The sequence below is a fragment of the Heterobasidion irregulare genome, assembly GCF_000320585.1.
Source record: "Heterobasidion irregulare TC 32-1 unplaced genomic scaffold scaffold_03, whole genome shotgun sequence".
NCBI lineage: Eukaryota > Fungi > Basidiomycota > Agaricomycetes > Russulales > Bondarzewiaceae > Heterobasidion > Heterobasidion irregulare.
The window spans coordinates 2,327,522-2,352,365 of record NW_009258199.1 but is presented as its reverse complement, the minus strand read 5'-3'; the positions used below and the strand labels follow the sequence as shown (position 1 = coordinate 2,352,365).

Below are 24,844 nucleotides of genomic sequence, written 5' to 3'. Positions count from 1 at the left end.
CGTGCAGGCCCATTTTGTTACTTATCACTGATATCATCCTTTCGCTCATGCTCTCGTTCGCTTCCGAGAGGTCATTTGATCTTGATGCTACATAACATTGAAAGTTCTTCTGTGGCATACTTACCTCCTGATATACGTACGTTTGTCCTCGTGCTGACCGCCCAGTCAAAAGTCGGTCGAGGGAGATAGAGGGGGATCTTTTTGAATGGATTTCCCTCTTTCTCCCTCTTAAATTCTAGACTTTTTAGAGGCAAATTGAGGCAGATCCATTGAAATGCATTCCTGCAGATTCACATCAATTTGTGTATAGGCTCTTTATAAATGTGAATATATTACTGGACACAGCGCGTGACTCATTGCCTTTGACATAGGCGATCAGCTACTTTCCCATCACATGATGCACCCGTCATTTGATCGCCGGTGAAGGTCACTGGTGTCAGCTCCAGCTCCATGTACCGTTGACCCGTCGAGCTCGGATTGATGCTTAGAGCAACACAGGTTCTAAAATCTCGGTACTGTATCAGTTTCGTATCTCAATCCCAACCTACGCAACATCCAAGATGCGACCGCCCAAATTACAGAAAATCCGGGAGGCATTTATGGGGACGAGCTCAATGTCTAAAACAGAGAGGAAGCTGTTATTGAAGATAGATTGGTTCATCTTGTCGTATTGCTGTCTCATGGTGCGCTGTGATATCAACGTACAATGAACCGCTAGACTGACAGTCTCGTCAGTATTTCACGAATTGTGAGTGTCTAGTGCTTTTGTAACGATTCCCATATGTTGCTTTTCCTTTCATCGCTGATGGTGTTGATACGTCTGGCGCTCTTGCCATGTTATGCTGTCATAAAACGCGCGGTATGCTTGCTCACTGAGATCTCGCCGTGCAGACCTTGACAGGTCCAATGTATCCAACGCCTACGTCTCCGGAATGAAAGAAGAGCTCAACATGGTCGGAACGCAGTTCAACGTTTGTCACTCTCTTCGAACCACGTCTGTCTGCTGTTATTTTATCTCATGCATATGAACTGTTTCGTATGCTCCAGCAAATTAATACCATCTTCACCTGCGGCTACATAGTCGGAATGATACCGAGTGAGACATCCTCATATCTGCAAACCCCGCCGAAGAATCCCAGTGTGTATTGCTGACACGATACGATTAATGCTACTTTCCCAGATAATCTGATGCTGCAAATTGTCCCGCCGCGGATATGGCTGCCCTCCATGCAAATTCTATGGGGTGTCTTGACCTTCTGGTTAGTACGTATCTACGCGCGACTATAAGACTCTGTTCAGCCGATCACTCTCCTTTCATCTTTGTAGCTCGAGTGCAGTGCACAACGTACACCAAGTATGTCTGTCGAGTATTCGCTATGGTGTTGGATGTCAACGTCATTTCATAGATTTATGGCATTCGGTTTCTCCAAGGGATGGCGGAGTCATCGACATTTGTCGGCACACACTACATTCTCGGCTCGTATGTCCTTTCCCCCTCTCCCTTATTCATTCTCCCCGTCGTACTTAACCGCACGCAGTTGGTACAAGCCTAGTGAACTCGGGAAGCGATCTGCAATATTCACGAGCAGTGGGCTCGTGGGCACACTGTCAGAACAAATTTTCTCGATATATAGGTATACACTGACGGGCGTTAAAGTTTTTCGGGTGTTCTGCAAGCTGCTGTATACCGGTATGTAATTCTCCCATGCCGCAAATCACTGACGACATACCAATACCCTACTCCATCCCAAGACATCTGAATGGCAATGCAGGCCGGAGTGGCTGGCGATGGCTGTGAGTGGCACGACGCATTGTTGCTACTCCTTTCTCACCCCACGCTCGGGCTGACTGGTTCCTGCAGGTTCATCGTCGACGGCGCCATCACACTTCCTATTGCGCTGTATGGGTTCCTCATCTTCCCAGATGTCCCAGCCACTACGAAGGCTTTTTATCTCTCCGAAGAGGTATAGTGCAGCTCTCATCATTCCTCTCAGTGCGCGACTCGCATACGATGATCGTCTGCTTCCTGTAGGAACGCTTGCTCTCGTCCGACCGCCTTGACTCAGACACGGTACATCGCCCGCTGTCGTGGAACATATTCCGACGCGTGCTGAGCCGGTGGAGATGGTATGCCTGTAGCCTGCTTGTTCGTCCGCATCTTCTCCGCCTCCTTTAGGCTGTCACGAGGACAACCGCTAACGATTTTGCGATTTCTCCCAGTTTATGATATCGGGAGAGACAGAAAGCTTCGGCTCGAACAACCTCATGGGCCAATGGCTCAAAGCCATCGGCGGGTACACCGTCGAGCAGATCGGTAAACACCGTCCTTCGTGATCTTTGTTGACCCTCGGGAGTCTAATCGCTCGCAGACTACTACCCGTCAGGCGTAACGGCCTTTGGCATCGCCTCGACGCTCGTATGTGCGACGTGGACAGATCGCACGCAAGCCCGTTGGCCTGTCCTGGTGTACATGTCTATAGCATGTACGATCGCGGCCATATGCATCCTCGTATGGAGCAGCCCCACGGGGCTCAAGTTCTTCGCATACTGTGCGTGCATCCTTTCTCGCGCACGTCGCTTGCGCTCTCCGTCTCACGCAAATGCGGCAGATATCGCGGGGGCGTCATATGCGGGACAGGCGACGACGTTCGCGTGAGTCGGTCATAGCATCAGTACTGTGGCGCGTGCATCTCGAACTAACTCGGACGGCCTTATCGTTCCTCGTAGCTGGGCGAACCAGATTTGTGCCGACGACGACCAGGAGCGTGCCATCGTCCTCGCATCTATGAAGTGCGTCCCATTTTCTCATCTCGCCCTCCATCTCACTCGCTAACATGTCGACGCCACCGCGGTCAAACCCACACAATCCGTGCCCGGTATCCCCAGCATGTGGAACAACGTGATCAACGCCTGGTGGCCGCTTGTCCTCTACCCCGCAACCGACGCGCCACGTTTCCGCAAGGGGATGATCGCGATGATTGCGGTGTGCGCTGCGACGCTGGCCGCGACGTTGCTCGTGTGGTATCTCGAGCGGCGTGAGTGGCGCACGAAGACGAGGGCTCTGGGGAATCAGACAGAGGAAGTGCCAGAGCACGGTGAAGACACGGAGAAGGTCAAGGAAGCAGTAGAAGAGCAGTGATTGGAGTGGACCTTGTGCGATCCAATCTTCCTGCAAATCACGATGCCTTATGCGCATCAACCTGGATATTGGTATGAGAACTAGAGCACTGCTCCGCATGTCATGAAAAGTTTACAACGTCGCGATGCTGAAGAAAAGGGAGATGTAAAAATAACAGGCTAGGGCACGGGTATGTGCACGCCGAAACAGAATTAGAAAAATAGGGAGCGACGGGGAATAGTGCTAAAGATACATCGATTGGATTATCCGCCAGAATCAAGTTCTACGACAGCCTCTCTCCGGTCGAGTACTCAACTAGTTAGAAATCAGAACGGTTCGGTCGCAGGGCGTCAGGGCGCACGCGCTGGCCAGCAGACTCGCGTGAACCACAGCGCATTATGTGCTCGAGCGGACAATCAGGGTCAGGGTCAAATAATGTCGTCAATGTTAGAAAGGGGTGGCCAACGGGGTGCAGGTGGGTAAAGGGGGAGGGGGGAACTGGCTTCCAAGGACATGCGTCGACTGTAGCAGTGGCGGGGTATACAGCTCGGCTCGAGTGATGTGAAAAAGTATGCAGTTGTTAAAGAGATAAAAACAACGCGATCACTCGTTAGCCACCTGGTTGGGGTATCTGCGTCAATACCGTAGTCAGAAACAGCTCGGGCACGACGGACCTTCAGAGCGTAAGGAAGTGCAGAACTTCCGGCACTAGGCGATTGCGGAAGCTCAGGCAAAGTGGGATCCAGCGCGCGGGAGTGTGAGCCGCCTTTGTCTTTGGCCAATGCCTCATTGCCGTCCGTCGACGACGTGTTTGGCATGCTGCGCTGAGGGGCTCCAGCTGCGGCGTTTGCGGACGACGGAGTGAAATTAGGCATCGGGAGCGGCTGGTCGAGGTGGTCGCTGCCAGATAACATGCCTGTGCCGGAGTACGGGGTAGCTGATATGATGTTCAACTGAGGAAGAGTGGATGCGCCCCCATCGCCGAATGCGGGGTATTCGGTAGCCATCGGCGGGGGGGAGCGGGCGGGATCATAAACCGGGTAAGGGGAGCGCGGCGGAATCGGGTACTGAGATGCCTGCACGTTCGGACCATAGCCTTGTGCTTGACCTGCGACCGGATACGATGGGTTCGCGAAGCCTTGTCCCTGTTGAGCATACCCCATGTTGGAAGCGTACAGATTGTCGCGCACGATACCCGGACCAGGCGCATATACCGGCTGCATAGGCTGCACGCCGCCGTGCGAGCCTGAGCTGTTGGACGAGCTGCTGGCGCTGCGGCGCAACCAGTTGTCCTGAGGATGAAAATCGCCGCCTTTCTCGTCGGTATAGCGGTTCGCGCTCGGGTCGAACGAGACGGCCTCGGCGTATTCCATGTCAAGGCGGTGGCGGCGGCGCTTGCGGAGTGCAAAAGTCGCGGCGATGATGAGGATCACGAGGGCCACGATGCCGACGACGGTGAACACGCCCGCTTCGAGAGGCTTGTTTTGCAAGAATGCAACAGGTGCCGCTGTCTTTGTCGGGGTGACAGCAGATTGAATGTTCACTATGGAGGTAATAGTGATGGCGCCGCCACCAGAGCTTGTAACATAGGCCGAATACTGAACAGAGCTGGTGGGTGGTGGAGTCGTCTCGGGTGTCGCGGACGAAGTGGGTGTCGCGGACGAGGTGGGCTTTGCAGACGATGTAGAAAGTACGCTACTAGTGATGGAAGCGGTGCTGCTTAGTGAAGTTGTGACGCGGCTATGGCCATCAGAAGCCAAAACAGAAGGGAGAGAAAAAGTTCGGACACACAGACTTAGAAAAACAGACACAGTCGAGGAAGGACTTACGAAGTAGACAACGATGAGGATAGCAAGGACGAAGACTTTGACGTGGACAGCAAGGTTGTGGTAGCGGACGTGGCGGGAGCTGATGTACTTGAGCTAAAAGAAGAAACAGAACGAGAAATTAGAGTGGCTGTAGGAGTCCGAGATGAGGACAAAGTTTCGGACGCGGGCGATAATATGGGTGAGAGGGCGCTGGTGAGTCCGCCTATGGCGCTGCCAAGAAGGCCGCCGTCGGTGCTTGTGGGAGAGCTGCCTCCGCTACACAAAGATGAGTATATTATGGCATTACGTGCAAAATTCTGAGGGACGGTACTCACAGGACATCAGACACCACTGCCAACGCAAATTTCGTCAGTTCCAAGCGAATACGAGGAGAACCGACGAACTTACGACCACCGATAAGGCCCCGCCTCTCAGCGATACCGCGGTGGCGCACACGGTCCAATGCATCCATTTTGTCTAGACAAACGATACGGAAGGAAAAAGTAAAGAGCGGAAGGGACTGAGTCGCTTTTCGCGTTGATTTGAGCGGGAGGATTCAGTCAAGGTGGAGAGAGGTGGCCACTGTGCGTGCGGGTGTGACGATGGCCAGGGTGGTGGACTAAGAGGATGGTGGTGAGCGGATGAAGAAGAGATTGGGTCGGTCGGGAGGACAAAAGTCGGAGGAAAGGAATTCCCACTCCACAAAGGCCGGCGAGGTTGGAAGGATAAACATAATGACGGGCAGCTGCTGTTGACATCGCAACGACGGAGAGTGTGTTGTGGCGGACAGGTGGAGCTTCGACGCACTAACCTCTTCCTCGCAAACGTCATCCCGGCCCTCCGCAAAGATTAGATTAGATCGTCGACCTTTCACATGCTCAACACACAACACCACAAAAGAGAACCTGCCAAACACACAAATTATCGCTTACACGTCCAACAGACAGTACAACAAGACAACAACTACGACAAGAAACACGCGGCCGGCACCTAGCGCATCTGATAATTTCTATAGCTCCCTACGTTCCGCTCCATGAGCTCCCTCAGCGGCCCCAGCAACCGCGTGAACGCTTGCGCATCCAGCGCCGCGACCTTCAATTTTGGTACATTCGAGTCAACAGGGCGGCGCACAGCGCTCACCGTCGCCGCTCGTGGCTCAAGCCTGAGGAGAGAAAGTTCTGTAATAGAACAAAAGACGTCAGATCAGACGCAGGGACAATGAAAACAGAGGAGCGTCCCGACCTCCGAAATAATCGCCCCGACTCAAGTCCCCGACGACTATCTCTTCGCCTTCCTTTGACTTCGTGACCGTCGCCTGGCCCTCCTCGACGAAGAAGAACGTGTCGCCTATATCCCCTTCCTTGACCACGGCTTCTCCATCCTGGTACACCTTGCTCACCAGCGCGTCGGCGACTTTGCTGCGCTCCGTTGCCGACAGCGAGGTGAGCAGAGGAACACCGGAGAGGAAGTGTTCGTACAGCGTCCGACGACGGTGCGCGGCCTTCAATATGATCGTGCGGAACGTGATGCGGTCGAGAGACCACAGTGTGGAGTCCTGGATGGCCACAACAGAGGCCGCGCGCGGGTGGCCGTACATGAGCGCGAGCTCGCCAAACGAGCTCCCCGGTTCGCATTTCTGCACCAGATTTCCGAAATTGGGGTGGAACGCCGCGCTATCGAGCAGTGCACCCTCCGATTCACCATGATCCAAGTGCCCATCACGTTCCGAGCGATACTTCGCGCTGTCCGCAATGAAGCAGTGCAAGAGCCCGGACTCTACAACATAGAAGTAGTCGCCCTGGTCGCCCTGGCGGATGACGACGGTCCCCGCCTTGACGTGCGTCTCCTTCATAGCGTTCAGGACACCCGACAGCTGCTCCTCATCCAGATCCCGGAATATGAAGTTGTCGGGAGCGATGTAGGCCCTGATGCGCTGCAACTGGTCTTCAGTCTTAGGGTATACCGGAAGAGGGACATCGCTTTCTTGGTCCACCAATATCGGCTCGGCGCTAATCGACGAGCGCCTGTCGTATATACTGTGGCTAGCGGTGGGGGGATAAGGAGCGAGCATGTTTGGAGCCGGCGACGGGCCGGGCGTGGTATGATTGAAAGAGTTTCGGTCAAGGGGGTCTGAAGGTGTATCATTCGTGTTAAAGCGGAAAGTAGGTCGTTGAACAGTGCTGGCGGAGGGCGCGATGCCATCGCCCAGATGAGGGGGATTGGTGAACGGACCGCCACTGTATAAATCATCTAGGGAAGCACGCGCCCCCCCGTAGAAGGGATCTGTGAAGTTTGAAGAAGTAGACGGTATACTGGATGCTATGTGCGGTGTGTCTACAAAGATGTCTGCGGGCAACGATGCCACCAACGACGGACGGCGGGAGAGCACATCGCGGATCCGGGTCCGCTGCTCCTCGAGCCGCGATTGAAACCAGGATGCGCAGAACTGGAGTGCGTCCTTGGGCTGAGCGCGTTCTGCGTCCCTTGTGAGGTCGGCAACCAGTTCGTGAAACGTCGACATACGGGCGGGCGGCTTCAGGCGAAAAGCGAGTGCCTCGTGGGATACAGGCGGTAGATGCAGGATCAAGGTGAATATTCTGAGAGGACACTGATGCCAACGAAGATGATACTTATAGAGAACGAAAGCCTTGAGCCCAAAGAGATCCCAGAAACAACGGAACAATGGCCAGTGCACAGCAACGTGGACATCGCCGTCCGATAAGATAAGATTGCCGGCCATCCCCGATCAAGCAAGTTCACCACAGCTCCAGAACACATAGGCGTATAATACACAGGAATCGAGAGCAAGCGATACGAAACAGACCGGTCACAAACAAGGATCATGTATCGTCCACCCATTCTACCCTTCGGACTCTTTCAATATACTCTTTCACCCACCCGGGCCTCCGCTCATGCACCGCAACCATCTCTGACCTTGCCCTCTCGACCCTCTCCCGTTCAGCGGCCCGCGAAACCCCTTCCCCACTGTCGGCGTCCTCGGTCACAACCTGTTCTTCCCTCGGTGGCTCACGTGCATTCGCCTCGGCCCGCACACGCCCCTCCCGCTGCCGCATCGCGACGCGCCTCCGGTCCCACACGGCCGGGTGCACGGTCAGCACAAGCAGCTGAACGAATGTCTTCAAGCGATGACCTGCCGTCGGCGCTGCCCGCTGGGAGGGACGTCCTTCCAGCGCGTCGTTCTCCGCTCGTAGATTCAGACTTGCCACAGATTCGATGACCGCGTCGCCCTGGCTCCGCTGTCGCGCCCCACTGGGTGTTCCCGCCCGCGGCCCCTGGGGCGCCGCTGGTGCTCGCGCGTTTCCGTTTCCGTTTCCGTTACCATTGTTTGCGTTATCCACGTTCGCATTCCCATTGTGCGCAGGTTCTTCTGCGCCTCCCTCACGGGGCGCAGCAGCGTTAGCACCATCGCCGTGCGCTGCTTCCACGATGGCTGCGCGAATAGCGTTCCACGCCTCATAAAACATCCACGCGCCGATGAGGATGCCGAACACGGGCTTCTCGATGGGCGAGAAGAAGTATAGGAGGAAGACAGTGCGGAGGACGAGCAGGAACAGGGGAATCATGAGGTCGCGAAGGGGCAAGGCAGGAATTTCGAGCTGTCCACGCTGCTCAAGATACCGCTGGCGCCCCCGGGCGATGTCTTGGCCTATGATCGCCTCGAAGCCACGCGGCGGCCGCAGAGGGAAGGTCTGTGACGGCACGGGGGTGCCATACGATGTCGCTATGGGCGATGGTATCGAGAGTAGAGGGAATGTAAATGAGATGACTTTGAGGGCATGGGTTTGAAGGGGTGTAGGTGGGCCCGAGCCGTCGACCAATGACAGATATTCGTGCCCGCTATATACAGCTCGTGAATTGTTGACTTGGGAAGAAGAGTCGACGAGTTACGCACTCGATGGTGATCTTCTCGTACTTGATACCGGCACTCTCATCTTGTGCAGCAGGGAATTCTTCGTTCAGAATTTCTGGCCAGGACCAACCGCGCCTTGCGATGGTGTTCTCAGCTAATTGGCGCGTTATCTCGAGATCGTCCAGCGAAGTTGAAGAAAGAAGAGGTTGATGCGTCAATGCGAGAAGGGCGTTCTGGTGTCGGAAGGCGATGAATGCTAGTGGACGAACGGAAGGCGGTGGGGGCTGTATCGGGCCCCAATTCATGTATGTGACAGGTTCAGCGACAGTGTGGCGCGTGTTGGAAACGGGGGATGTACGGGTCGCCTGAGCCCCTTGAATTCCCGGCACAGACGATGACGGCCGAGGTTGTGTTGGCGTTGGAGAGGGCGGAGATACTTCCGGGGGAGCCGTCGTCCATGCCGATGGGTGAACAGCAAGATGTACGACTGGTGCATCGTCCTCTGACTAGAGTGAACATTGATTTCGTGATTCCATCTTGAGCCTCCCACGGAGAGTAAGTGAGTCCACGACGCACCTTCCAGATATCTGCTACCTTCTCTGCATCGCCGAGGAAACGACCCCGCCACACGATCCGCTGTCCCTCAACACGGGGAGAGCCTGCACATGACTCGAAAATCGCCTGCTTGACGTCAAGCACAGTGGAGGCGACTGGAACAGATATCTGAAATGAATGAGAATATGACGGTAACTCGACACGGAGGGCAAGGAGAGACATGGGGATGCAGCGTTCGCTGCGCTCTGTTGCTCGTCTACCGATGATGTAATGACTAATGCTACGTGTCAATGCGCACACGTGATATCACGCAGTATCATCACCTGCTCAAGGCACGCTAGCTTTGTTTCTTCAAAACGGAGACTTGAACATGGAAAAGTACTCTGCGTTTCGGGTAAGTTATGTCGAAATGGCTGGATTACACAGACGTCATGCTCACGCAACCGGAATATTTTGTAGGATCCTGGCACTGGTATACAGGTATAGCATCATGAGCACATACAACAGATATCACTTTCTGACTCTTCCCCACAGCCATTTCTGACACCCCTTCCTCCATCGGACTCTAATATCGTTCTAAATATCACCCTTCCCCTCAGATATCTGCTCGGTGTTCTTCGAACCGGGATAGTCGTCATTCTCGCTAGCTTGTATACAGTCCTAGTTGAAGGTATCTGTTCAATACTCGTGAGTGAATGTCTTCATTGTGATGCTCAGCATTAAAATTCAGAACACCTATTAGCTTCCGATCCCTCCACTCTATAGAGCCGTGACCTATGTCCTCACTGCGATACTTTGTCGATTCGCTCTTTTCATCTTAGGGTTCTTGTGGATCCCAGTAGAAACTGTGACAAGGAAACGCGGGTGAGTCTTTTCACCCACCCACGACTCTTTATGATCTCATGCTCGTTGATTCAGGCGTGTCGGGAAGACTGAGGAAAGCTGGACACCTCGAGCAGGAGATCTTATCGTTTCAAACTGGGTCTCGTGGATAGAGATCCTATGGTTAGCTTTCCGGTGTGCTTGCTTCAAAACCGCCACTAATCTTGACATCAAACTTACGCTCACTTGCTCCATCTCACATTCAGATTCAATCCCGTCTTCGTCCTTCCAGTCAGTTCACAAATCACTCCGCTCCCGGCCTCGCGAGAATCGACGCCGGTCATGAAGACCCCTGGCAGACGAACGGGCACTGGTTCAGCTGCTATACACTCGACTTCGACAAGGTCAGCCAATACGCCTATACCAATCACCGGATTCCGTCGTGTGTCGTTGCTCTCCATCATCTGCGCTACCGGACAGGTTCCTCTACTTGATAGTGCTGCCAAAGCCAGTAGCCTTGAGGAGCTTCGAAAGACCGTTGATCGACCGATCGTAGTGTTTCCGGAATGTACGACCAGCAACGGCCGTGGGCTGCTCAGGTTTGCCGAAATATTCACAGACAGGCATGTTCCAATAAAAGGGTATAAGGTATTCGTGATGTGCATCAGGTACGTCGCCGATAGCCGTGGTATTCTAAATGTGCTCATATACTGTCCTTATAAGATACGATCCTCCCACTGCATTCTCACCGACCCCATCTCACTCAATACCTACGTCGTCTAACCCACTTCCGCACCTTTTCGAGCTAGCGACTGCTCTGAAGCCACTGACTGCGTCCGTTCGTCTCTTGTCGATGTCGGAATCTCCCAGTTCTCCGTCTTTTCTCGTCAATGAGGTCACATCAGGGGACTTCGGTCGTGATCCGCTTTCTTCCGCTTGTGGGGCACTCATAGCACAATTGGGGAAGCTCAAAAGGGTGGGGATGGGGTGGGAGGATAAAGCCGCCTTCCTCAGTTTTTATCATGAGAAAAGGAAGTAGACTTCAATGTTCGGCATCTGAACCTTGCGTCTCAAGATCTCAATGCTCGATCCTCGGTCATTTTCTCACTCTCATGTCAGAATCCAAGAATCCGTGACATATACTTGAACCACGTCCTCCATTCGTGAAACTGGTATGATATTGGTCGCTCTAGCCAAGAGCGTCGATTTGACGAATAAATGCCACCCTTCGATATAGATGGCCTCGGACATTCCACGAGAGCCTTAACATCAAAGCTTCGCTTTGTTCTGTAACATACTGCTGATCAGTGCATTGGTCTATGGGTAGAACAGAACGCGGTCAAACCTTTGCGATCTCCTGGAAAGCATTTCTGAGATCATTCTTCAAATCCTGCAGGGCCCCAAAAATTAATACCACAACCGCCAGATATATGATGCAGACGTACTGCTAAACCTTCGACTCCGACGCTGATGCGTATTAAGCGGGGATCAGCCCCAGGGTCTGATCGAATGCGTTGCTCGACCAAAGACTCGACACCGCCAAGGCTTGTTGCTGGCTACATGGGTTCAACGGATTACCGCATATTCTAACCCGATACGCTGAAATGGGCCACTCACGATGAAATATTTCAGTATGTGAGGAAGAAGGCTTGCGTCTTCGGATCGTTCCAACTGATTCGGCGCATCAGCTGGTTATACAGTAAGATCATCTGCACCCCTTACCATCATAGCGAAAGTAGGATTAAATCCTCCCTCCAATTGCTGCTCGGGAGAGAAGCCGCGAGCATCTTTGCCCTGGAGGGAAGAGTGCCAGACCTTCTGGATCAATCCTCCCGGAACGCCATCGTACGTTTGGCCCTTGGGAGTCAAGGCGACTTTATTCAGCCACTGCGCCAAGGCGGTGGCACTTTCAGACTGGCGAGGCACGCGCAGGTGCAGCGTGCGGAGCGAGCGAAGGAGGAGCCACGATTCGAGGGATCCCATCACGTTTCCTTGAACGAGGCGTCCGGAGTGAAGCTGGAAGAACGTGGGTGTAAGTGAGGAGCGATGTTTGAGCTGAAACTGTTGACTCGCCTGGCCCCATTCCTCGAGAGATTTTACGACGAGGACACCACAGAGAAGGTCAGAGTGGCCACCGAAATACTTAGTTCCTGGTTAACGTTCAGAATATAAGCGGCTAAAGGTATGTTCTGGAGCAGGCTGAGGGCTACCACTGTGCATGACGATATCGGCTCCCCATTTGAACGGGTACTGCAGTGGAGGAGGTGCGAACGTCGAGTCGACGACTAGCTTCCCACCTACGGCGTGCACCTTGGTACATCAGAACTCAGTACGCTGCAATCTGTGGATGCGCGTATCTATTACCTTGTCTGCATAATACTTGATGTCTCTAAGATACGGCTATGTTAAGAACCAGAAGTAAGGACCGAGTTATTATAGAGAAGACTGACCTGGCTTCTCCGGTTGGGTTCAGAGGGGTCTCCAACCAACATACATCACCAGCTTGGAACTCATCATCTATACCAATGATCTCCACAGTTCTGCCTTCGACATATGACTTGACCACCAGGTGCATCCCGTGGTATCCTTCGGTGATGGCAATGCGTTTAGGTTGAAGGTGGATCAAAGCCTATCATGGCGTCTAAGTTGTGGGTTCATAGGGAATATATGAAAACTCACAGCATAACCTGCAGCTAAGCCTGAGCTATACGTGAGAGCATATCCTTGCTGGACAGTATTTTGTGAGATGTGCAGGGCCTTTTTGTGAGGAGATGATACATACATTCACTTTGCTCAAAACCCTCTCCACCCGCGTACTGATAGGTTGGGTATAACGGGAGTAGACATGCCTAGTCGGAGTCCAGAATGTTGCCGCAGTCAGCTCCATATCATCATGAATCTTGGGCTGCCTGAATGCTGTTTCAACAAGTGGACAAACGGTCACAGGGTCAGGTCCGTCCAATGCATGTGGACCTGAAATGACCCTTACTAGTAGACACGGATATTGAAGGGACGACCTCAGGACCGTGGAACTCGTCGTCTGCATGGATAACATCAGTCCCAATCACCGTGGTGTTGCTCTTGGTGTCCTTTGGGGATGCCATTTGTACGAAGAAACGGAGCAATGTCTCGATTAAAGCCCTCCCAAGTCGCGTGCGGAGACCTCCCAATGATGAAATGACTCGACGAGATTCATTACGTAAAGATTCCACGAAGGAATTTCAAGGTTTGTTTCCTGCTCGACGCTGCCATCGCCTGAAGGGTGTGGGCCATTCAACGATACAGCGGAGGTACTCATAGTAATTCGCAACGACGTAGTTGTCCGACTATAACATCGCTGATGGTTCGTCAACGGGGCCACACGTGATGAGAAAATCTCGTGTTGTTGGTATTTGTTGATGAACGCGGCCAGATTCTGAAATCCAACCATATGAAATAGATAGCGGCTTCCAGTGATACAGCATAGGTGTTATAAGTATACTCTAGCATCTCTGCATATGACTTCTCGAAATTGCTTTTTTTGATTTCAATAGACGGCGGGCTTTTCATGCTGGGACCTCGATGGTCCTGCCTTCCTTGGAGCTTTTCTTGGCCAACTCGATGATCTCGAGGCCTAGCGCAGATTCTTCGATTTTCACAGCCTGCTCTGCGCCTTCGCGAATAGCAGCTGCGAGGTTGCGAAACAAACCGACGTAGGAACCCGGCTCGGACGTCGGCCAGCTACGATCGCCATCCGTCAGTCGATCGATGACACACGTTAGGGGAGGAGAATGCCAACGTACACAGACTGTTCGACTTTTCCGCTGGCCCCGAGGTTATACAGCGTCCCCCAGATCTCCTCAGGTTCGCGGCCATATTCGGATTCGTGAATAGCCTGGGGCGTTGGCATTGCCTTGAGCTGATCCTCCTGTACATCGACACCGTATTTCTCGAAGCTACCCTTGGTACCACGCACGTGGTACCGGGGCTGAGGAGAACGAACGGAGAGAATGTGGGCACGGAGGATCGCGGTGAACGGGTGCGGCGATACTGTGCCCGCAGGGTAGCGCAGGAAGATGGTGAACTGTACGTCGCCAACAATCAATCAGTCACGATCGATTTAAAGGACGGCCGAGAGTGGGGGGACGTACACTGTCATCCACTTCGGGGCTGCCGACGCCGCGGACATTTTCAATGAATGCGGTGACGGACTTTGGCTTGCCGAAGAGGGTGAGGGCCTGGTCGATGAGGTGTGTACCGAGGTCGTAGGTTTGACCAGCGGCGGGCTTGGGCTCATCCTTCCATGTGCCCTTGAGCGCCATCCGGTAGCGATCAAAGCTGGCAGAAGGTGAGGTGAGCGCTGGGTTGCGAGATACGCGTGGACGATTTTGCGTAGGTTTATGATGCGCTCACTGGGACTCAAATTCGATCAGATCGCCTAGAGATTTGGGATCCGAGGCGGGAAGCGCGAGGAGACGGCGGAGGGCGAGGAAGTCAGAGTCCCAGCGGCGATTCTGGAAGGGATAGAGAACAAGATTCTTCGACTTCGCAAGAGTTGCGAGCTCATGAGCCTCGGCAGAGCTCGGCGTCACGGGCTTGTCGACGAGGACTACGATCGACCAAATACAAGGTCAAGACCAGTCTGGCGCATACGCATCTGTAACAAACCCACCATGCTTCCCAGCATTGAGAGCAGCCTTTGCATAGGGAAAGTGTGTCTCGTTGGGGGTGCCGACGATAATAAGCTCGATGTCGGAATCGGCGAGGACATCGTCGATGGTGCGGTGTATTTTTGGAGAAACACCAAAGCGTTGCTTTACCTTACCGCCCTCGGCAGAGGGATTGCGCTCAAGAACTGCATAGAGGGTGAAGAGATCAGGGAGGGCCAGGATGAAGGGGATGTGGAATGCAAGGCCTGCAAGGCCAACGCCGAGGACGCAGACTTTGATGGGTGCCATGATGTTGAGCTGCTAACAAGTCCTCGTCCCTAAATGAGTACCACGGCACCCACATAGTGAGTCAGGGCTCAGCTGGGATGATCGATGAATAAGCTGGTCGTAAATGTGCGGAACGGAGCCGGTTGTGGTTGGACCAGCGGATATGTCAGAAATTCGCCAGTTGACGACGGCGAGCGGGGCTTCATCTGCATGCACTGCGTAGGACATAGGGACGCTCACGACAGCTCCCAACCGCATTGGACAAACACAGCAATCGACGAGCCTGCGTGCGGCGCGTGTTGCGGTCCATCATCGCCGCTTGTCATGCTACTAGAAAAACGCGCCCGCTGTAGTCCCGAATTCGCCGTCATCCTATATAATCCAACATCGTGCGCCTGTCTTCTCGTTCTTCACGACCTTCCCCTCTCCCTTAATGTTTCTCTCTCTGTTTCTCCTCATCTTTGCGCAGCTCGCGCGACCCGTTCTTTCTCAATTACCGTTGCCAAACACGCCATGGATGCCCCCAGACGCATCATCCGGTGCGGAGCGCTCGTCCGAGCAAAGCACTCCTAATACACAATGGACGACGCTCCTCGGCAATCTCCTGTATTTCTACGAGGTGCAGCGCAGTGGCAAACTCCCAAGTAATAAGCGCGTTCCATGGAGGAACGACAGCTCCTTGGACGATGGCAAGGATGTAAATTTGGACCTGACTGGTGGTTATTACGACGCCGGCGGTAAGCGTTCATTTTTTTGTGAGTGTTTTGTCTCATCTCTCAAGGGTTTGACAGACTATATCAAATGCACATTCCCATTCGTGCGTGTGCTCATCTGAACTGACTTGGGACGCTAACCCACGTTCTAAAGCCAGTCTTTAACACTCATGTCCGTTTGCTGGGGCGCCAATGATTTTGGGCAAGGCGAGCAATTCGTGATCGGTGACGAAAATATAATTTGATGTCGGGCTTATCACAGGATACGACATGGCAAACCAGACAGCATACCTGGACGACATGCTCAGATGGGGATTGGATTGGCTCATGAAGGTATTTGAGACGGATTGCAAATAACGGGGCTGTACTCAGTGCATATATTCAGGCTCACCCATCACCCAATACCTTGTTCGTCCAAGTTGGCGATAGTGAGTCATTTCGAGACTATATGCTGGCGTTGAGTGCTCAGCATGCGAGCAGCTGAAATTGATAATGATTACTGGGGCGGCGATCTCAACATCCCCTTGCCTCGCCCTTCATACCAGATCAACGCGACGAAGTTCGTCCGTTCTCTTCTATAGAAGACCTTGCCGCGCATTCCAGCCATTGACTAGGCGCTGCCATTGTTCTTTAGCCCCGGCACCGATGCCTCCGCTGGCGCCTCTGCTGCATTCGCTGCCTGCTCAAACCTCTACGCCAACCGCAGCCTTAGCACCAACGGCGCTTTCTCAGCTCCTGCCTCTCTTCAAAATGCCACTTACGCTTCCCTTCTGCTCAACCACTCCCAAGCGCTCTACTCCTTCGCCACAGGGACGACGCAGCAAACGTACCAGACAGGGATACCGCCTGTTGGCGAGGCGTACCCGTCCACAGCATATGGCGATGAGCTCGCCATCGCCGCGCTCATGCTCGCGTGGGCAACGGGCTCAAGCGATCTATACGCACAGGCTGAGACGTACTACACACAGTTCTCCCTTGGCGGGCAGGATGTCGTGTTCGATTGGGACTCGAAGACGCCCGGAATCGCCGTGCTCTTTGCACAGCTTGCACAGGCAGACCCGACCCTTGCCGGAAACCTATCATCTTGGCAGTCTGAGGCGGAGCGTTACTTTGATCGCATCGTCGACGGAACTGGGCGAGGACGCCTGACCAAAGGTGCGTGGTGGTAGCGTCGTCGCTGAAGCGCATTTTCCCTCGCGTGTCTCCCCTCCTATCTGATTTTCCTGATGCTGGGATGGCGCGCACATTATTTTGTACGCATGTCTAGGAGGGCTGCTGTGGTATGATGGGGATTCAGATAACAACTCTTTAAACCCGGCGCTGAACGCCGCCATGCTCCTCACACGATATGCACCACTGGCAACGACCTCGGACAAGAGGTCATCGTACCTGGTGCGTCTCGTTATATATATACACCGCCCATCGATCTAAGTATCGTTTTCGTAGGCGTTTGCCAAAGGCCAGGTCGACTACGCCCTCGGCAAAAACCCGATGTCAGGTTCGTAATCTCTAACCTTGCCTGCATTGATATGGATACAACACATCCCACAGCGCCCTACGTCGTCGGCGTGAACCCAAACGCACCCACAAACCCGCAGTCCGCAATGGCGAGCGGCGGGTCGGACATCAGCGCCGTCGACACTTCGCCTCCCGAAGAAGCGTACGTGATATACGGCGGTGTCGTCGGCGGACCAGACACGCGCGACCGCTTCTTCAACATCCGGAGCGACTGGGTCGAGACGGAGGTCGCTCTGGACTACAATGCCCCTCTACTCACGCTCACGGCTGCGCACGTCATGGGCGACACCGCTGATCCGTACTACACGCGCCTCCAGGCTGGCGCGTATGCCGCGGTCAAGCCGCAAGGCCGCCCGTGTGACAACGCGCTCACTTGCCATGGCGGGCTTTCGCGTGGCGCGAAGATCGCGATAGGTGTCGTGGTGAGCATAGTCGGGCTTCTGATCATCGGACTGTCTATCTGGTTCGTTCGCCGTATGCGGAGGGGCGGTTCCATTTTGAGGCGTAAGTTTTGAGGCATGGTGCATTTCAACGAAGACCGATTGTTTGAGGACAATGGATGATATCGGACGCTTCTGCACTCCTTGTTCAGGAATTGTTCGTGTTGTATAACTTTATAATACTAGCTTTTGGACAATGAATGCCATCGCTAGCTCTGAGGCGCTGAAAGCTCTTGAAACTTGGACTTGCATCGTGCTCGAGCCAAGAAATCAAAGCGAAGATCAAAACATGGGAATAAAGCCGTGGCACAACAAGGTGATATGTATTCAGTGATAAGTTCGAGCGGAGAGAAAACACTCCTTCCATGAACACATTCCACGAAATCTATGATGCTATCCACAGAATGGTATCCTATCAAGCATGGATATTTAAAATCAATAAACCTATGCGAACATATATTAATGCCCATTATCTTCGACCGTAACCGTAGAGCGACACATACCTCGAGTACATAGCGCTCCTCCTCCTTAAGACCCTCTAAAAATTCACCCGCTTCGACGGCATCCAGGTCATGGTATTTCACGAGCGCATTGACCAAAGCTTCGTATACGTCAGGTACAGGCCACGTAGGGCCACACAGATAGAACACGCCGTTCTCCACACGCAGCATGCGTGCGAGGTCCTCTGCATCTTCGAGCATCTTGTGTTGGATATACACCTTCTTGGGCCCGTCACGAGAGAAAGCAAGTCCAGCTTTGGTGATAACGCGGTCTTGAATGAATGCCTCGATCTAGAAAAATTATACCGGGTCAGCAATTGCTTTACGTTATGAGGATCGACGAGAGCGAGAAGATCAGCTGGCTGTTCTTAGTTTTTTTAATACAAATTTCTGCAGAGGCGTTGCCTCAGAGTTATGGTATAGTTCACATCATGCGTGTGGCGCAAAGCCTGATCAAAAGAAAGAAACTCACCTCTTCACCATACAGATATTCTTGAGACTGGCGCCTCGAGCCGAAGTAATAATAGACGGGGCCAACAGGGATGTTCTGCTGCGAAAGCATAGCGCGATGTTGGAGGAAGGCGCGGAAGGGAGCAGCACCTGTACCAAGACCGGCCATGATCAAAGGCTGCATGTTGTCGGGGGGTAACTAGACGAACGAAAGTCAGATCGAGTGTGTACTGAGCGTGCGTAAACGAACCTTCATGACACTTGGCTTGATGGATACTGTTACCTTCTGGCCTACCTTCAGGCCATTGAGATAACGAGTGCATTGGCCATAGCGAGGGGAACCTAATGTGGAGTTCATCAGGAGGGCCGCACATGACAGTCAAATAGTGGAACATACCGCTCGACGTCACCCAATCGACCGTAACAATGAGCAGGTCAACGCGATTGCCAACCACGCTCTGCGCACTGGCGATACTGTAATGTCTCGGCTTGATGTCCCCAACCATCTCGCATAGCACCTCGATCCCAGGCCGCGCACTCGCATAACGCCGTAGCACATCCGCGAAGGTGACTGTATCCTTCTCAGACAGCTTCTTGAAAGTCGACGCGCCTTCAGGCGAACCGATGAACTGCAAGGCGAATTTGTCGGTTTGAGCCCTCGCATACTCCGAAAGGTCCGTGTAGAATGATTTCGGCGGCTTTCCGAACAAGTCAACCTGCTGCTGAAGCGCTTGCAAGACAGTACGCGTGTGCATGGTACCGTCACCGCTGGGGACAGGAATTGTGACGAGACGGGAGGGGTCGACACCGTACCAATGGCAGAAGTCAAGGACCTCATCTTCATCGTTCCAACCATGAACACCCAGCGCCTCACCGATTTCGTACTTGAGACCTGTACCCGAAGTGTCGAATTCGAGATGGAACACGTTACGATCGTATTCGCGAGGGGTCAGACGACGATTAACGCTGCATGTCACAAGATAAGTGCGGTCCGGGACCTCGGGGCGAAGGTTAGGGATCTGGGGATATTCCTCATTCGAAGAGTCGTTAGGAGGAGTGTACGCGGAAGAGAAAAGGAGATGTTTCGCTGCATCGTGCCAAGAACTGAGCCTCGCGCCATTGACGATTGTCTCCCCGTCATCAGTAGAGACGGCAATGGCATTGAACTGGAAGTCCTTTAGAACCTGTCCGACATTGTTCACCTCCGGAATCACGCCTGAAAGATCGACTTCCACTAGACCAGCCCAGGCGTGAGCGTTGACCTTTGCCAAATCCAACTCTTGCACGCTCTCTCCATAAACACTCCTCGCAATCTTGAGGATGGCAGCCTCAGTAGCGGATGTTCCTAGATACAAGCGCAGGAAGGCCAGATGGATGAGGGCAGCCTGGATAGTGTCATGTTGTGAGCCTTGAGCGCCAACAAGCCTGGAAGCGATGGTTTTCGTATCAAGCGTGCACAGATGAAGGTCCTTCTCCTTGATCAACGAAACGACGTCTGCTTGCAGGTTCGAAGCCAGCTCAGTGGCTGACCACGACGTTGCGACCAGGAGCACAGATCCCGATTTCGCGTGAGAAACGATCGAGTGAGACTTGAGTAGGGATTGATCGAGGACTGCAAGGAAATTGGATACGCCGTGACTCTGGTGCGAGACGGGGAGGATGACAGGAAGGGGGATATAATCCTCGTCCGACGTCTTATGGCCTAGCAAGATGCGATCGATTGTGATACCACCAGGCTTGGAGAAGACGTCATGTTCAGTGAGAAGACGAGAAGAGATAGCAGGACTAGTGGCGAAAGTCTGCTCGATGAGGTCCGGGACACTTGACAGAGCGGTCCCGGGGCTGCTGAAAAATAAGAGTTTATTGATCTTGCCAGTGTCCAATGATAAGGGTTCAAGAGGAATGGGAAGAAGACTGGAAATGAAGTGGACGAAAGAAGAAGGCTTGCTGAGATATTCATGCGCGTCGAATGGAGTGATTGATTGTGGGTAGATTACTGGGCTGACAATAGAGGGGTCCAAAAGAGTACCAAACGCGTTGGCCTGCAAGATACCCTGAACACCAGAAGCAGAAACCTCGTCGAAGACGTGAACTCGCTTGACGCTCGGTGGGAGGATCGCCCTGAATTCTGCCTCATTCCAAGGCTGCAGTACGCGGACGACCACGACGCCAAAGCTAGAAGTACGGCGTGCAATCGCCTTGGCAGTCAGAGCAAGCGAACCATTGAGGATGACAAGAACCGTCTTCGCATGCTCGTCTCCAACATAGTCGAAAAAGGTATAACCTGCCTCCTTCAAGACATGGGAAACGCCAGTGCCAACGTTCGACTTGAAGGGAAGCGGGGGAAGGCTGAGTTTGTTGACTTCTCGAGCGGAACTGTGATGGTCGAACAGGTGGACGACGTGCGTGGGAAATTTGTATGCCGCAGCGGCGAGGTCTACAGACTCTTGGGGGCTAGCAGAGAGAAGGACGGTGACGTTCTCTGGTAGGAGTGAAAGAGCCGGAGTGAGGGGAGCTAGAGTGGGCGAGAGCGCGAATTTATCTCCAACCGGAGTGATGGCCGGAACATGGAGAATGAGTCGACTGCTAGGGGTAGGCGATGGGAGGTACAACAACGAGGGGATCATACCAGCCAAGCCAGTCGGCGTCGTATAAGCGGTCAGTACCGATCCATTCTCTGTGTCTTTGCTAGTACCCTGTGAGAGTCTGCCAACCAAACTTAGGCCCGCGCCGGCCCTAGTCTGGAGGGGGATGACAGAAGCAGTATCATCGTCAGACGACCAAGATTTGGTCAATGACCCGAAACCGGCTTGTTCAGCCAAGTCATAAACAAAGACTGCAGAGCTGGAAGTAGAGCGCGAGGAGATGAACTCAATGAGATCAGACGCAGCGGCAAGAGGCTTTTGGGCAAACTGCTTGACGTCGATGCCTGTCTTTGGCACGGGAGAGGGAGAGGTCAAGGTGCCGGAAGCCGACAGCGGAGTCGACGCCCCCGATACTGTGACAGCCATGGCGGTTGAAGGCGACGATGAGGACGGGAGAGTGGATGTGTGAGCGAGGGAAGAGGATTCATTTTATGCCCGTCGAAAAACTTTGAATTCCGAATTTATAGATGATGCCATTCTCAGCGATCGGCACGCCACCGGCAACATCACTTCGTCCATATGCCTATTACGATCCATCACAGAGCTCATTCTCTCCTCTTTCTTTCGTGCTTTCGGATGCTGAATATGTACAAAATGATGCACCATTGGTACTATTAATCCTGTCCCGACTATACTACTTTGCACTCCTACACGTCTCGGGTGGTATTATATAGACGGTCTCCCTGCAGGAAATGATCGTCCGTCAGTAATTGCCCTACAATCTCCTACAATCTAATCGAAAAACCCTACCGTGTCTCCAAGTCCTGGGGAGATGAGTCCTTGAGCGGTAAGTTCCGGGTCAACAGCGGCCACCCAGATCTAAGGCCAACGATTTCACAAACAGTCCACTACGCGAATGTAGGGAAACTTACCTCTAATCCTGGGAACTCGGATTGCACATGTTTCAAACCATCTTGGGATGCGAGGACGCACAGAAGCTTGACGTCTGAGACTGGGTGGCACTCAGTCAGTATTTAGTTGCATTAGCGGTATGGATAAACGATATACTTGGGACGCCCCAGTCGCTGATCATATGCAGCGCAGCAACAGCGGTTCCCCCGGTGGCGATCAACGGGTCCAGGAGGAAGCACTTATCGATCGACGGTGATGCAGGTAGCTTCGAGTAGTCTATGGGACGGATGAATAAAGGATGGGCATGGTAAGACGCGTCGTTGTGCCTCACATTCAACAGGTTGAAGACTGATCTTCTCTCTGTACAAGCCTAGATGATATACCGGCGCTTCTCTGGTATAGTAACATGGCGTATTTGAGGCAAATATCGATCAAAAGGCGAACATGGGACGTACGGGAATAATGTCAACAACGCTTCCGTCATCCCAAGACCTGCACGAAGTATAGGAGTGAAGCCGATCCTTGGTTTCACCTTCGACCCCGTAAATGTGCTTATGGGAGTTTGCTATGATCCACAATCTGTCAGGATCTACCTCGATCAGCAGCAGGGCTACTACTCACCCCTTCGAAGGTCTCCTCTTGAAGATCCTTACTCGCTTCATAGCCAAGCATCAAGCTGACATCATGAATTCCCTGCACATCGTTCATCAGCATGATCAATATGTAAGACGTAAACTAGAGCAACGTACCTCCCGGAATTCCTTCGATGTAGTTGACGTCTGCCTCAGTTTGGATAGGCGCGCGTTGACGAGAGGATGAGAGAGGATGTTCACTTTGACACCCGACATAGTACCGACTGATACTTTCCGTAAGGCAGAGAGGGGACAGGAGAAAGAGAAACACGAATGTCAGCCGTCAAGGTTTTATGCAGGCCAGCAGCCGTGCTGCATGCGATCATGCGCGGCATTGATAAGGACAAGATAAGATAACAGTCTGAGGAAAAGCAGAGACCATTGCAAGCGCTGGAATGTACGCTAATAGGGTATCCATAATCCGATGGAGGATGCGGGTAATGTACCGAGGCTATTGAACATTACCGCACTACAGCAAAATATCCTTTGCTGTAAAGATCTTTCACTGCAACTAGGTTCACCTTCGCTTATATTCGCATGGCTTAAGAACGTTACCCCTAGATAACAACTCCTCCCATTCTGGGTCCGATCTTGAGTTTCGGCTTATTTTTTTGAATTCGAACAGCGTAAAATGTGTGTTGCGGTCGTCCTGATGCGGTGCCCATTCAATGAAATAAATGATAGCATAGAGTGGAGGCAACGCACGCTTGACTTCAATTTGAACCCGAAAGAAGAAACAAGGGAAGTGAACTCGCTGATGTCTGTAAATCGACTTGCCACTTCAGCGATTTTTAGCTCACCACTGCGAAATCAGGATTGTTTAAACACATTGGCCCGAGTGAAGTGAGCGTAAGCAGGGCGTACCCAGACCGAAGTACTCTCCACGCTTCTCGAATGCAATTCGGCCAGTTCGTCCCCATTAGACTGAGCGCGCATATAACAACATCGGTGACCTGTCCATGGCCCTCAGTAGACCGAGGTACTTCTTCTTCATCGGTTTCAGACCCTGGTAGAGGTAATCGTCCGAATATATCCGCCTCTGTAACGAACGCACCATCCGAAACCAAATCAAACGACAACACTGTGAATCCCTTTGGTATGAGAGACCGAGCCAATGCTGCATCTCCACAGCCTAGATCTGCAATCACTGTTTTGGGAGGGTACGACGAAAGGATTGAGATGTAGTGTGAGACAGGGTTCGATGGCCAGGATTCCACTTGATGACGGAACCCTTTGTGATACTAGAATTGTGTACATGTCAACAGCCGGGAGTTGATGTTTCCTTTTGAAAACAAACCTCGTCAAAGACGTTTCTATCCTCACGCATCATATCGTGCGCATGAGCGCTATCGGATTTATACAGTACTTCATTTATCCATCTAGAAAAAGAAGACTTGAATGCTGCACAGAAGACAAGCCTCGCTGTGAAAAACGCACCTAAAACGAGCGCCATCCAAGCTCTGCTTCATATTGTTTTGCAGCGTGGTTAAACCTGCGATCTGTGAAGAGGATTTTTTGGGGAGGTTCTTCGACTGCGCCTGTGCGTCTTTTTTGACCTTTCGCTTCGAAGATGGAAGAGAGCCTGTCGTGTCTTCCGTGGAGATAGGATGTTTCTCTGTCGGGCCAGAAATATTTTGCTTTACTTTCCCGCCTACTGCCGTCCTGCTCCCATCACCCTTGGGTTTGCTACTCTTCTCCTTCGAACGGGCAATTGAGGCATCGGGTATTTTCCGGGTTGTTTTTCCCTTCGCTTGCAGGGAGGTAGGTTCTCCATTTTTCTTCAGCTTCTTCATGAGCTTCTCGAGGTTTACTTCTGCACTCTGCACCTTGCTAGTATCTGACGGCCTTTTGCGCTTTCCAGAACGCTGCGATATGTTCGTCATTGGAGCGGATGGCATAGTCCAGCCCGGAACTTCGAATAGTGCCATTCTGACAGGAATTAGCCCAATGGAAGGAGGGGGAAAGCAGGGTGAGGATTTCTCAGAAGTCACATGAGCAAGAGGT

At 52.8% G+C, this 24,844-nt stretch overlaps 12 protein-coding genes across 12 annotated transcripts; 3 read left to right on the top strand and 9 right to left on the bottom strand.

Moving 5' to 3' along the window:
* Positions 1-560: 560 nt before the first annotated feature.
* HETIRDRAFT_63311 (major facilitator superfamily) lies at positions 561-3,204 on the top strand (the record flags this gene model as incomplete). The annotated part of the gene is made up of 17 exons (XM_009544997.1): positions 561-683; positions 736-748; positions 892-971; positions 1,048-1,096; positions 1,181-1,259; positions 1,327-1,354; positions 1,407-1,480; positions 1,539-1,607; positions 1,658-1,690; positions 1,753-1,794; positions 1,862-1,964; positions 2,033-2,146; positions 2,221-2,314; positions 2,370-2,549; positions 2,610-2,652; positions 2,728-2,790; positions 2,887-3,204. 17 exons carry the CDS (start codon positions 561-563, stop codon positions 3,137-3,139), a joined length of 1,440 nt encoding a protein of 479 aa, XP_009543292.1. The 3' UTR covers positions 3,140-3,204.
* Positions 3,205-3,437: 233 nt separating this feature from the next.
* Positions 3,438-5,687, bottom strand: HETIRDRAFT_473249 (uncharacterized protein; the record flags this gene model as incomplete). The annotated part of the gene is made up of 6 exons (XM_009545921.1): positions 5,335-5,687; positions 5,262-5,277; positions 4,948-5,202; positions 3,793-4,858; positions 3,737-3,749; positions 3,438-3,664 (listed from the first exon to the last, which is right to left on the bottom strand). The coding sequence occupies exons 1-6, from the start codon at positions 5,396-5,398 to the stop codon at positions 3,438-3,440; spliced, it is 1,641 nt and encodes a 546-aa protein (XP_009544216.1). The 5' UTR covers positions 5,399-5,687.
* On the bottom strand, positions 5,487-5,684 carry HETIRDRAFT_171064 (uncharacterized protein; the record flags this gene model as incomplete). Its single annotated transcript, XM_009545922.1, has 1 exon — positions 5,487-5,684. One exon carries the CDS (start codon positions 5,682-5,684, stop codon positions 5,487-5,489), a length of 198 nt encoding a protein of 65 aa, XP_009544217.1.
* A 140-nt stretch (positions 5,688-5,827) lies between the features above and the next one.
* Positions 5,828-7,563, bottom strand: HETIRDRAFT_63309 (camp-dependent kinase-like protein regulatory subunit). The gene is made up of 2 exons (XM_009544996.1): positions 6,169-7,563; positions 5,828-6,104 (listed from the first exon to the last, which is right to left on the bottom strand). The coding sequence occupies exons 1-2, from the start codon at positions 7,445-7,447 to the stop codon at positions 5,917-5,919; spliced, it is 1,467 nt and encodes a 488-aa protein (XP_009543291.1). The 5' UTR covers positions 7,448-7,563; the 3' UTR covers positions 5,828-5,916.
* Positions 7,564-7,766: 203 nt separating this feature from the next.
* On the bottom strand, positions 7,767-9,574 carry HETIRDRAFT_312044 (uncharacterized protein; the record flags this gene model as incomplete). Its single annotated transcript, XM_009545920.1, has 3 exons — positions 7,767-8,784; positions 8,840-9,303; positions 9,374-9,574. The coding sequence occupies 3 exons, from the start codon at positions 9,572-9,574 to the stop codon at positions 7,767-7,769; spliced, it is 1,683 nt and encodes a 560-aa protein (XP_009544215.1).
* Positions 9,575-9,722: 148 nt separating this feature from the next.
* HETIRDRAFT_171061 (uncharacterized protein) lies at positions 9,723-11,213 on the top strand (the record flags this gene model as incomplete). The annotated part of the gene is made up of 7 exons (XM_009545919.1): positions 9,723-9,746; positions 9,812-9,832; positions 9,887-10,039; positions 10,095-10,216; positions 10,271-10,369; positions 10,441-10,842; positions 10,898-11,213. The coding sequence occupies 7 exons, from the start codon at positions 9,723-9,725 to the stop codon at positions 11,211-11,213; spliced, it is 1,137 nt and encodes a 378-aa protein (XP_009544214.1).
* Positions 11,214-11,336: 123 nt separating this feature from the next.
* HETIRDRAFT_473244 (uncharacterized protein) lies at positions 11,337-13,313 on the bottom strand. The gene is made up of 12 exons (XM_009545918.1): positions 13,164-13,313; positions 12,957-13,090; positions 12,854-12,901; positions 12,625-12,803; positions 12,539-12,563; positions 12,385-12,484; positions 12,248-12,324; positions 11,897-12,190; positions 11,792-11,845; positions 11,620-11,730; positions 11,520-11,564; positions 11,337-11,461 (listed from the first exon to the last, which is right to left on the bottom strand). Exons 1-12 carry the CDS (start codon positions 13,276-13,278, stop codon positions 11,444-11,446), a joined length of 1,200 nt encoding a protein of 399 aa, XP_009544213.1. The 5' UTR covers positions 13,279-13,313; the 3' UTR covers positions 11,337-11,443.
* Positions 13,314-13,568: 255 nt separating this feature from the next.
* On the bottom strand, positions 13,569-15,111 carry HETIRDRAFT_473240 (uncharacterized protein; the record flags this gene model as incomplete). The annotated part of the gene is made up of 5 exons (XM_009545917.1): positions 13,569-13,894; positions 13,957-14,237; positions 14,305-14,491; positions 14,567-14,762; positions 14,826-15,111. 5 exons carry the CDS (start codon positions 15,109-15,111, stop codon positions 13,720-13,722), a joined length of 1,125 nt encoding a protein of 374 aa, XP_009544212.1. The 3' UTR covers positions 13,569-13,719.
* A 412-nt stretch (positions 15,112-15,523) lies between these two features.
* On the top strand, positions 15,524-17,994 carry HETIRDRAFT_155560 (glycoside hydrolase family 9 protein; the record flags this gene model as incomplete). Its single annotated transcript, XM_009545916.1, has 10 exons — positions 15,524-15,827; positions 15,882-15,907; positions 15,962-16,010; positions 16,066-16,136; positions 16,189-16,231; positions 16,284-16,362; positions 16,438-16,958; positions 17,071-17,195; positions 17,250-17,301; positions 17,355-17,994. 10 exons carry the CDS (start codon positions 15,524-15,526, stop codon positions 17,834-17,836), a joined length of 1,752 nt encoding a protein of 583 aa, XP_009544211.1. The 3' UTR covers positions 17,837-17,994.
* Positions 17,995-18,058: 64 nt separating this feature from the next.
* On the bottom strand, positions 18,059-21,722 carry HETIRDRAFT_382156 (uncharacterized protein; the record flags this gene model as incomplete). Its single annotated transcript, XM_009545915.1, has 5 exons — positions 18,059-18,205; positions 18,265-18,552; positions 18,734-18,910; positions 18,962-19,053; positions 19,109-21,722. 5 exons carry the CDS (start codon positions 21,720-21,722, stop codon positions 18,197-18,199), a joined length of 3,180 nt encoding a protein of 1,059 aa, XP_009544210.1. The 3' UTR covers positions 18,059-18,196.
* A 281-nt stretch (positions 21,723-22,003) lies between these two features.
* HETIRDRAFT_450000 (uncharacterized protein) lies at positions 22,004-23,056 on the bottom strand (the record flags this gene model as incomplete). The annotated part of the gene is made up of 8 exons (XM_009545914.1): positions 22,004-22,039; positions 22,107-22,175; positions 22,229-22,308; positions 22,365-22,484; positions 22,540-22,601; positions 22,664-22,773; positions 22,830-22,901; positions 22,958-23,056. The coding sequence occupies 8 exons, from the start codon at positions 23,054-23,056 to the stop codon at positions 22,004-22,006; spliced, it is 648 nt and encodes a 215-aa protein (XP_009544209.1).
* Positions 23,057-23,357: 301 nt separating this feature from the next.
* HETIRDRAFT_314579 (uncharacterized protein) lies at positions 23,358-24,768 on the bottom strand (the record flags this gene model as incomplete). The annotated part of the gene is made up of 5 exons (XM_009545913.1): positions 23,358-23,489; positions 23,546-23,642; positions 23,705-24,081; positions 24,138-24,219; positions 24,278-24,768. The coding sequence occupies 5 exons, from the start codon at positions 24,766-24,768 to the stop codon at positions 23,358-23,360; spliced, it is 1,179 nt and encodes a 392-aa protein (XP_009544208.1).
* Between the last annotated feature and the right edge of the window lie 76 nt (positions 24,769-24,844).